Source organism: Salvelinus sp. IW2-2015, linkage group LG35, assembly GCF_002910315.2.
Source record: "Salvelinus sp. IW2-2015 linkage group LG35, ASM291031v2, whole genome shotgun sequence".
In the NCBI taxonomy this organism is placed as follows: Eukaryota; Metazoa; Chordata; class Actinopteri; order Salmoniformes; family Salmonidae; genus Salvelinus; species Salvelinus sp. IW2-2015.
In genome coordinates this window covers 5,700,266-5,710,936 of record NC_036874.1, presented here as the reverse complement: position 1 = coordinate 5,710,936, position 10,671 = coordinate 5,700,266, and the positions used below count along the sequence as shown (strand labels likewise).

The 10,671-nt window shown below is 49.2% G+C and overlaps 1 protein-coding gene across 1 annotated transcript; it reads left to right on the top strand.

Annotated features, from left to right (window-relative positions):
* Positions 1-235: 235 nt before the first annotated feature.
* LOC111959194 (serine-rich adhesin for platelets-like) lies at positions 236-10,427 on the top strand (the record flags this gene model as incomplete). The annotated part of the gene is made up of 6 exons (XM_023980682.2): positions 236-440; positions 620-702; positions 1,191-1,428; positions 2,459-2,640; positions 6,702-6,968; positions 7,271-10,427. Coding segments are annotated over 6 exons (4,056 nt in total), but the record flags the coding sequence as incomplete, so codon positions are not given.
* Between the last annotated feature and the right edge of the window lie 244 nt (positions 10,428-10,671).

Below are 10,671 nucleotides of genomic sequence, written 5' to 3'. Positions count from 1 at the left end.
AAGAGCGCTTGGGGTATTCTGCTTTGKKCCCTGTGTCCCTATGAGGTGTTTGCCTGACAATCACTAAGGTAATTCACTCTTTCTGCATATTCTGTTTTACAGGATTGGTGAAAAAGACATGTCGTACACAAATAATCATCACATTGAGGTGAGCTGGAAAATATATAAAAACAATAACCAGGAGTTAAACGTTTGATTCCAAGGGAGTAAATTGTTCTCTTGGCTCTCCTCCTTTCTCCAGGCCAACGTCGTGCAACGGGTGGCTAGTCTGCCTCTCTTCGACTCCGCCCTGAAATCTGTTGTTTCAGTTTACACGGACGTAAAGGGCCGTTACCCGCTCCTGGGTGTGGTGGGGGGCGTGGCTGAGATTGGGGTGCGTAATGTGTCCCAGGTTGCCATTCTCCGTGCCACCCCTCTCCTACTTAGTCTGGAGCCCCAGAGTGAGTCCACTGAATACTGAAAACTCTACTGATTTATTCTACCCTATTGCCTTATAACTCTCATCTGCCATCAAATATAACATGTCAAATGTAAATAACTTTAACATGGATGCCATCGCTGCCACCAAATAGCTTTTGGTTCTCATCCCTCACCATTGCTTCCCTCCTCCATATTGCAGTTGAGGTCGTCAATAACTATGCTTGTATGGGCTTGGACCAGCTGGAAAAGAACTTTCCCGTCCTGCACCAGTCTACAGAGGAGGTGGGTGTCTCCTCTCTCTGTGTCTGTTCTGCCTGGCCCCATGGGTGATGATGCAGTGTGTGAGCCTGACTGACTGGTCTGTTATAGTAGACACATTCTGATTGTTCGAGCATTAATGGACCTTTCACACCACTTTATAGTCTATTAGATGCATTACCAGAGTTTCAATAGTTGACATTGACATTAAGTTCGCATGGTGTTAGACTATGTGGAAGGATACTGCTACTGACCATTAATCATGTTGGATGGATTCCATTTATAATATCCTACTATTGCTCTGACTGATTATTTCTCCCTTTTTCTAAATTCCAAACTGCCTCTCTCCCTTTCTTTCTGCCTTATCATCTACAACTATTCTACCACTCCCACCTCCCCCTTTTTCTTCACTCGCTATCTTTCATTTCTTTCCTTATCTTAACACCATGCTACTTCTTATCACCCTATTCCCTACAACCCTCCTCTCCTCCACCCCCCCATCCCCCCCACAGGTATTGGGTAGCCTGAAGGATGCCTTTTTCCTGACCATGGATGATGTGCAGCTGCGTGTGAATGATGAGCTGGACGGGATGCAGGGGCGCTGGGACAAGCTGACCGATGCCACCTGGTACTATCTCCTGGCTCTGCAGGAGTCACAGCTGGGTCAGATGGCCACCTCGGGCCTGGACGACATCCTCACACGCTCAGAGGAGGCCATGGCCAAGTACATGCCCCTGACGGGTACACTGCGTGAGTTTGGGTGGAGGGTAGTGGAGGGGCTAGTGCACTTTACACAGTCTTTGCCGAATGGTGGATTGGGAGGCTATCTTTCCGCTGAAGTGTATTCATGAATGCTTTATGAGGTCTTTGGTCTAAAGTCAGGTTACAGTATACAGTGTACACCACAATCTGCATGGTCATCCTATTGCTGCTTTCTGAACTTTACCACAGGGGGGCGGTAATACTCTTCAAGTGTTTGATAATGTCCCTACTAATTTGCTTTGAGGCTGTTCTAATACACAATGATATCCATAATAACAGATTTGAGAATAAAATGTATTTTCAAATATTTATATTATTTTGTTTTGTAAATATTTTAATCATAGGAAAAATATAATAAATAACTCATTAAAATAGAGTAGAATTGATATCCTGCTGTCTGTAAAGGAGATCAAATCAACATGAAAACCAGATTGATGTGATGCACTGTTGTCTTGGTAACATTGCAGTACATCATCAAATCATACTGACTCATATCCTCACTTGAAATATAAAGTGTGCTTGGAAATTCAATTTTCTTTCATCATTCATTAACTTGTAAACAATCAAGCATGTTTTTAGATGATGGTGTGTAATTGTAGAGTGCGTAGACTGTGTTGATCAGACAGTGTGTCACGCTGATGACGCTCTGTGTGTGTGGGAAGAGGTGTTTGGAAGGGGTGATAGGAGTTGTGATGTCTGTGTGAAAGAAATGACACATAGCCTACCGTGCAAATACAACCAACTACTAGTAACCCACTGGGCACAGACGTCAATTCAACATCTACTCCACATTCGTCATTTCATTGAAATGACGTGTAAACAACGTTGATTCAACCAGTGTGTGCCCGGTGGGAAGTACTAACACCTCGCTCTGTCTATATGGCTATGTCCAGTCAGCTTCGAATATTGGACACTACAGTTACGAGGGCAAGTTTTGGCAACAAAGACACATCTACATCTTGCTGTTGAGTTGACCACGCCATATTTGTCTTTTGACTTGCCTCTGTGTGTTCCCCAGGCCTAGAGTGGGAGAGGAGGACACAGCAGTATGAGGATGAAGATGGGGAGGATGAGCCTGGGTTGTGGACGCGGTTCCGAGGCCTCCTGCTCTGTCTGAGCCTGCAGCTGTACCACCGCCTGCTGAAGCTCAGAAACAGGCTGGAGCAGGCCATGGGGATGCTACAGGACGCTACCGACAGGGTGAGAATCACCTAGAACCCTCTCTATGGCTGTGTCCCTAAAACAAACCTTTGTCTGCTTTCGTCCCCTGTCGTCTCAACTACAGGCCTCTTGCTTTACACTTATCATGTCCTAGTCCAGGTCAATCTGCTTTCTCCTCTTCGTCCTTTCTCACACTCTCCACTCTCATTCATCTGAACCACCCATCCTTAGCCACCCTCCGTGTGTCTCACTCTCCTGTGTTCTATTACATCTTTCTTTTCCTTCTCGTTTTTCTCCACACACCCATCTGTTCCTCATATCTGTCAGACCTCTCATCCATCATGATAAACTACACCGCCTCCTCCTTACTCAATCAGGGTACAGCACAAAATAAACAAGGTATTAAAGACATTTAGATGTACCGTTAAAATAGTCTAACATTCAGACAATATAATCATTTATACTAAAAGTGTAATAATGATAATAACAAGGTAATAATAAAATAACAAAACAACAGAATAACTTTAAATGGATGAATTAAACAGAACATTTTCAGGCAGCAGCTTAGCTGCTCTTTGTTGACCTCTGTAATCACTTGATGCTAGGTCCCTCGGGAGGCTGTCTAGCCATCACAACATCCTCTGCTGTSTCTGTCTGCCTTTATTGGGTTCGGGGGAAATAGAAGCAGGCTACGTGCCGAGAGACATGGTCAGTGCTCTCTGTGAAGGCTCTAGGGCACTCCCTGCATTTCCTGTCTACATGGGCAGAGGGCTGGGGCTCAGTATTACCCTTACCCAGGCACAGAGTTCTGAGCACATAGAACCATCATTAAGATGTACCAGACTCAAATCTCCTGGGGCTATAGCAGACTCTATGGCTTAGGACAGAAGGAAGGGACAGAGAGATTATGAGACAAGTGACAAGGCAAGTCAGTTAAGAAAAAATTCCTATGTACAATGACAGCCTACAAGGGAACAGTGGGTTATCTGCCTTGTTCATTGGGAGAAAGACAGATTTTTACCTTGTCAGCTCAGGGATTCGATCCAGAAACCTTTCGGTTACTGGCCCAACGCTCTAACCACTAAGCTACCTCCTGTCCCAAGAATGGTCCCTGTGGGATTTGGCCTACGTGAGGTTTTGAGCCTACCACTGCCCCTGCAGCACACGCTCAGACAGACAAACGCTCAGACAGACAAACACACAGAGCGATGAGGAGATCCGAGGGCTGGGGGCAAGACTTTGATGGACCGATAAGACACAGACTGTAAACATATACAGCTCTCTGAAAGCAAGAGTTGTGGAAACTAACAAAAAACAGTATGGTGGCATGTTTAGAAATGAATTCATTGTGAGGCTTGTTGTTTTATGAAGCTCAAACTGGGTTTAGGTCAGTTGAAATTGGGGGATATTTTCAATAACAGGGTCACTATATGGGTCACCTCAAGGCTTTTAGGAAAGAGGATGAACATTGAGAAGAATAACTACTAGAATTTCAATGGATTGTTTTATAATACATTCATTTTTAGGTTTACGGTTCTCTGAACTCAAATTGGGTTTATAGTGAAGCTGCCAAAGTAGTTACTGAATAGAAAAATATAATAACAGTAACACTAGGAACTGTTGAATGAACTTTCATAGAGAGATTATATTTTTTTCCTTTCTTTCTCTTTTTTACAGCACATTGTAATAAACCACATCACATTTGTAAGGATTAGAATTTTACAGTTTAGTAAAGTGTCAAAGCAATTTGAAATAACAAAAACAACCTTACAACTATAGGGTTTCCAGCAGTCTCTTTGCTTGAACCTCTTGTAATGTGCTGTGAAGGAACAACCTGAGTCCCCATTTTCCCCAGAATTTGGTTCAGGGGTAATTGGTGCTAAATGACCTTAACTGCTGCTGCAGGCTGCTGGCTGGGGAGAGAGGAGAATAGGCTGGTGCTGAAAGCCCACCAATGAGGGTCGGCCTCATCAGACAAACACCCTCATTAATGCTCCTGCACACTCTCCCATAGAGACTGAGGCACTGGGACAGAAACATGTGTGTGTGGTGTCCTCAGATGTCCTACATCGATGAAACTTGGCAGCGGGTACCATGCTGCATTGTTACATTTGCCCTGAGTCTGTCCCCAGGCTACTTTGGGCCAGTTTCCTGCCCCATCACCAGAATCCTTGGTTTGGTTTCACACAGCAGGAACAGAAGGGGATAGCSTGTCACTTAGCTGACCCAAATACCTCTTCCACCTCTTTTTGTCTCCCCCACCAAAACTGTGGGACTTTTGGCCTAGTTCTAGAGACTTGGTAAAACGTGTTTGCCTATCCTGAAGCTGTTGATCCACACCACAAGCTCACATGTAAAAGCCTGGAGGATGGTGTGATTTGATCTGCTTCTAAACTCAGCTAAAAAAGAAACGTCCTCTCACTGTCAACTTATTTTCAGCAAACTTAACATGTGTATGAACATAACAAGATTCAACAACTGAGACATAAACTGAACAAGTTCCACAGACATGTGACTAACAGAAATGGAATAATGTGTCTCTGAACAAAGGGGGGTCAAAATCAAAATTAACAGTCAGTATCTGGTGTGGCCACCAGCTGCATTAAGTACTGCAGTGCATCTCCTCCTCATGGACTGCACCAGATTTGCCAGTTCTTGCTGTGAGATGTTACCCCACTCTTCCACCAAGGCACCTGCAAGTCCTCAGGCAAGTTCCCGGATCTTGAGATCCGGGCTCTTCGCTGGCCGTGGCAGAACACTGACATTCCTGTCTTGCAGGAAATCACACAGAACGAGCAGTATGGCTGGTGGCATTGTCATGCTGGAGGGCCATGTCAGGATGGGCCTGCAGGAAGGGTACCACATGAGGAGGATGTCTTCCCTGTAATGCACAGCGTTGAGATTGCTTGCAATGACAACAAGCTCAGTCCGATGATGCTGTGAAACACCGCCCCAGACCATGACGGACCCTCAACCTCCAAATCAATCCCGCTCSAGAGTACAGGCCTCGGTGTAACACTCATTCCTTCGGCGATAAARGCGAATCCGACCATGTGTTTGTGCCCATAGGCGCGGTTGTTGCCGGTGATGTCTGGTGAGGACCTACCTTACAACAGGCCTACAAGCCCTCGGTCCAGCCTCTCTCAGCCTAATGCGGACAGTCTGAGCACTGATGGAGGGATTGTACATTCCTGGTGTAACTCGGAAAGTTGTTGTTGCCATCCTGTACCTGTCCCGCAGGTGTGATGTTCGGATGTACCAATCCTGTGCAGGTGTTGTCACACGTGGTCTGCCACTGCGAGGATGATCAGCTGCCCGTCCTGTCTTCCTGTAGCACTGTCTTAGGCGTCTCACAGTACAGACATTGCAATTTATTGCCCTGGCCACATCTGCAGTCCTCATGCCTCCTTGCAGCATGCCTAAGGCACGTTCATGCAGATGAGCAGGGACTCTGGGCATCTTTCTTTTGGTGTTTTTCAGAATCAGTAGAAAGGCCTCTTTAGTGTCCTAAGTTTTCATAACTGTGACCTTAAATGCCTACCGTCTGTAAGCTGTTAGTGTCTTAACGACCGTTCCACAGGTGCATGTTCATTAATGGTTATGGTTCATTGAACAAGCATGGGAAACAGTGTTTAAACCCTTTACAATGAAGATCTGTGAAGATATTTGGATTTTTACGAATTATCTTTGAAAGACAGGGTCCAGAAAAAGGGACGTTTTGCTGAGTTTAGTTCCATATTACTGCTGCGGGTCAACAAGATACGCTGCCAGGCATTTTTCCGCGCCCACATCGAGCAAAGTGATGGGATATGTCGGATCTTATAATACAGAAGAGAACAGACGTATAAAGAATGAGGCATTTGTGGTCATATTCAAGTGTCCTCCAGGTCAGATGACATCCTCTTTGCAGTGGATGGACATTGGTTGTTTTTTATGGGTTAATGTATAGTTCTTCAGTAGCTGTCAGTTTGTCATGTTTGTTTTTTCAACTTCACAAATAGTGGCGAGAAATTGCTTTAAAGGGTCCTTCAACAATTTCCCCAAAGACTGATTCAATTCATGTAAGTCTTCAGCTAAGTGCCTTATCATTGTATCATCAGATGGGCCTGAGCAGGCTGCTGGAGGTGGTGGGGTCTGTGCTCCAGATGCTGCAGCTGTTCTACGTGTCCCAGGTGTTGCGTCTGGAGGCCATGAGGAGGCTGGTCCTGGACCAGCTGAAGGCCCAGGTCCGGGTCCTGGCTGAACTGGGACCCATCAATCAGCTGCTGGGACTGCCTGCTCAGGTGCAGCTTGTGGTGGCCGACCTGCAGGAGCTGGGCAAGATCCTACTGCAGCTGCTGGTCAACAGCACCCCTCTCTACAACATGGTGAGCATTCTAGATTTTAGTTGCACCCTTCCTTACTAGGTTATTTAACCTTCCTCATTGTATCAACTACCCTCGTCTAATCTCTCTTTTATTTGCCCTTATATGTCTCTCTGTATGTATATTCCCCACAGTCTTAATCCCCTGTGTACCCCCACCTTTTATCTCGGTCGCTTTCTCTCTCTCTCTCTCTCTTTCTCTGTCTCTCTGTCTCTCTTTCTTTCTCTGTCTCTCTTMCTCTCTCCTCTCTGTTTCTCTTTCTTTCTCTGTCTCTCTTTCTCTCTCTATCTCTGTCTCTGTCTCAGCTCCAGCAGCCAAGTGATCAGGATGTGGAGGACTTCCTCAACCAGCAGGAATCCATGTCCTCTGACACCACTCYCCGCAGTTCTGCCAYTAGCCTCTTTCTCAAGGCCATGGACGGCCGCCCACACAAACGCAAGAGCTCGTATACCCTCTCCCAAACGGGCTCAACCAGTGCCCCCAGTCCAGCCTCAGCCAAATCGCCCAACGGCAGCTGTGGCAGCCAGAAGCAGGATGACCAGACTCTCTCTCTGGAGCTCAAGAACCTGGATCTCCCTTCCACCATCGCTGTGTGTTGTCGCTCTTCAGTACGCAGGGGCTCATCCAGCGGCATCAATCCCCCAGACCCCAGCCCAGCTCCCGACCCAGCCCCGGGTAACCCAGCCAACAACGATGACCAGCCTCTCTCTCGCCAGGGCAGCCAGAAGCCTGATGACCAGCCTCTTTCTCGCCAGGGCAGCCAGAAGCCTGACGACCAGCCTCTCTCTCGCCGGGGCAGCCAAAAGCAGGAAGACCAGCCTCTCTTTGTGGAGCTGGACAGCACTGTGTGTCGCCGCTCCTCAGCCATCGAGTTCCTCTTAGCCCCCATCATTCAGTACCTGAGCCCTGGGCAACTGTCAGATGAGACTGTTATACCTGAGGTGGAGACCACCAAGTTCCATCCAGACACAAGAGACGAGAGCCTACCCAGACACAAGAGCCTGTCTGCCCGCTCCCAAAGAAGCTCATCAAGTGCTGGCATCCCGGATGACCAGTCTCTCTCTCGCCGGGGCAGCCAGAAGCAGGACGACCAACCTCTCTCTCTGGAGCTGGACCCCCTAGAGCTTCCTTCTACCAGCATCGTGTGTCGCCCCTCCTCGGCTGCCGAGGTCCTCGTAGGTTCTGTCCTCCAGTACATTAACTCTGAGCCATCCTCAGACGAGCCCGTTGTACCCGAGGTGGAGACCACCGAGAACCACATTAAAGCCAGAGACGAGAGCCTACCCAGACGCAAGAGCCTGTCTTCCAGCTCCCACTGGAGCTTGTCCAGTGCCGTTGCACCTGTGGTGGAGACCACTGAGGACCTGAGCCCTGAGCAAGGCTCAGATGAGGCCATTACACTTGAGGTGGGCATTGAGTACTACTCAGACACAAGAGACATGAGCCCACCCAGACGCAAGAGCCTGTCTGCCCGGTCCCGTCGGAGCTCGTACAGGGCTGTTGCACCCGAGGTGGAGACATCTGAGGGCCTGAGACCTGAGGAAGTCTCAGATGAGGTCATTGCACTTGAGGTGGAGAGCACTGAGTACTACTCAGATGCAAGAGACGTGAGCCCTTCCAGACACAAGAGCCTGTCTGCTGGCTCCAACAGAAGCTCATCAAGTGCTGGTAACCCGGGATACCAGTCTCTCTCTCGCCGGGGCAGCCAGAAGCAGGACGACCAACCTCTCTCTCTGGAGCTGGACCCCCTGGAGCTCCCTTCTACAAGCACCGTGCGTCGCCCCTCCTCGGCTGCCGAGGTCCTCCTAGGTTCCATCCTCCAGTACCTGAGCTCTGAGCCACCCTCAGACGAGTCCATTATACCCGAGGTGGAGACCACCGAGAACCACACAGAAACCAGAGACGAGAGCCCACCCAGACACAAGAGCCTATCTGCCCACTCCCGCAAAACCTCATCAAGTGCTGGCAACTCGGATGACCAGCCTCTCTKTCGCCGGGGCAACCAGAAGCCTGACGACCAACCTCTCTCTCGCCGGGGCAACCAGAAGCCAGATGACCAGCCTCTCTCTCTGGAGCTGGACCCCCTAGAGCTTCTTTCTACCAGCACCGTGCGTCGCTCCTCCTCTGCTGCTGAGGTCCTTCTAGGTTCCATCCTCCAGTACATTAGCTCTGAGCCACCCTTAGAGGAGCCTGTTGTACCCGAGGTGGACAACACCGAGAACACAGAAGTCAGAGACGAGAGCCCACCCAGATGCAAGAGCCTGTCTGTCCAATCCCGCAGAAGCTCATCAAGGGCTGGCAACCCATCCAACGTCCGCCAGGACAGCCAGATGAGGAATGACCAGCCTCTCTCTGTGGAGTTCGACATCCTGGACATCTCTTCTACCAGTGCTTTGCGCTGCCGATCCTTAGCTGCCGAGGTCCTCCTTGGCCCCATCCTCCAGTACCTGAGCTCTGAGCCAACCTCAGACGAGACCATTATACCCAAGGTGGAGACCACCGAGAACCAAACAGAAGCCAGAGACAGGAGCCCACCAAGACGCAAGAGCCTATCTGCTCGCTCCCGCTGGAGCTCGTACAGTGCCGTTGCACCCGAGGTGGAGACCACTGAGGACCAGAGTCCTGAGAAAGTCTCAGATGAGGCCATTGCACTCGAGGGGGAGAGCACTGAGTACTACTCAGATGCAAGAGACGTGAGCCCATTCAGACGCAACAGCCTGTCTGCTGGCTCCCACAGAAGCTCATCAAGTGCTGGTAACCCGGGATACCAGTCTCTCTCTCGCCGGGGCAGCCAGAAGCAGGACGACCAACCTCTCTCTCTGGAGCTGGACCCCCTGGAGCTCCCTTCTACAAGCACCGTGCGTCGCCCCTCCTCGGCTGCCGAGGTCCTCCTAGGTTCCATCCTCCAGTACCTGAGCTCTGAACCATCCTCAGACGAGACCGTAATACCCGAGGTGGAGACCACAGAGAAGAATGCACAGTTAAGAGATGAGAGCACACCCAGACGCCAGAGCTTGTCTCCCCGCTTCCGCAGGAGCTCGTCCAATGCTGTTGTGCCTGAGGTGGAGACCACTGAGTATTATTCTGACGAAGGAGACGGCAGCCCACTCAGATGCAAAAGCCTGTCAATCCGCTCCCACAGGAGCTCATCCAGTGGAGGCAACGCCCCAGCCCCCCGGCTAACCCCGGACAACACACACAATGGCCTCCAGGGCAGCCAGATGCAGGACAACCTGGAGGAGTTGGACACCAGCGCCGTGCGTCGCCGCTCTTGGGCTGTCGAGGTCCTCCTAGACCCCATTCTGCAGTACCTGAACCCTGGGCACTCAGAAAAGGCCGATATAGAAGAGGCCGAAATACCCGCGGTGGAGGCCACAGAGCACTAAGAAGTCACCAGTGTCCTAGAAATGGGCCCCCTTTGAAGGCCCAGGTGTAAGACTTATTAGTTGATTTTAGTTTGTGGGTACACATAAGAGGACCATAGTTCAGCAGACATAATCTGTGATAAATCCATTGTAATACAAAATGTGTCAATGTATGTGACTGAAAGATTCAGGCGCTCTACTTCATGTACAGACGCCAACCCAAATTTGTTTTGGTTTCCTAACTGAGCATCATGTGACATTATACACCTTGTACCCCATTATATATTAGACTTAACTATTCTTATATGACGTGCTAACTTGATGTCATATTCTGTTTTCTG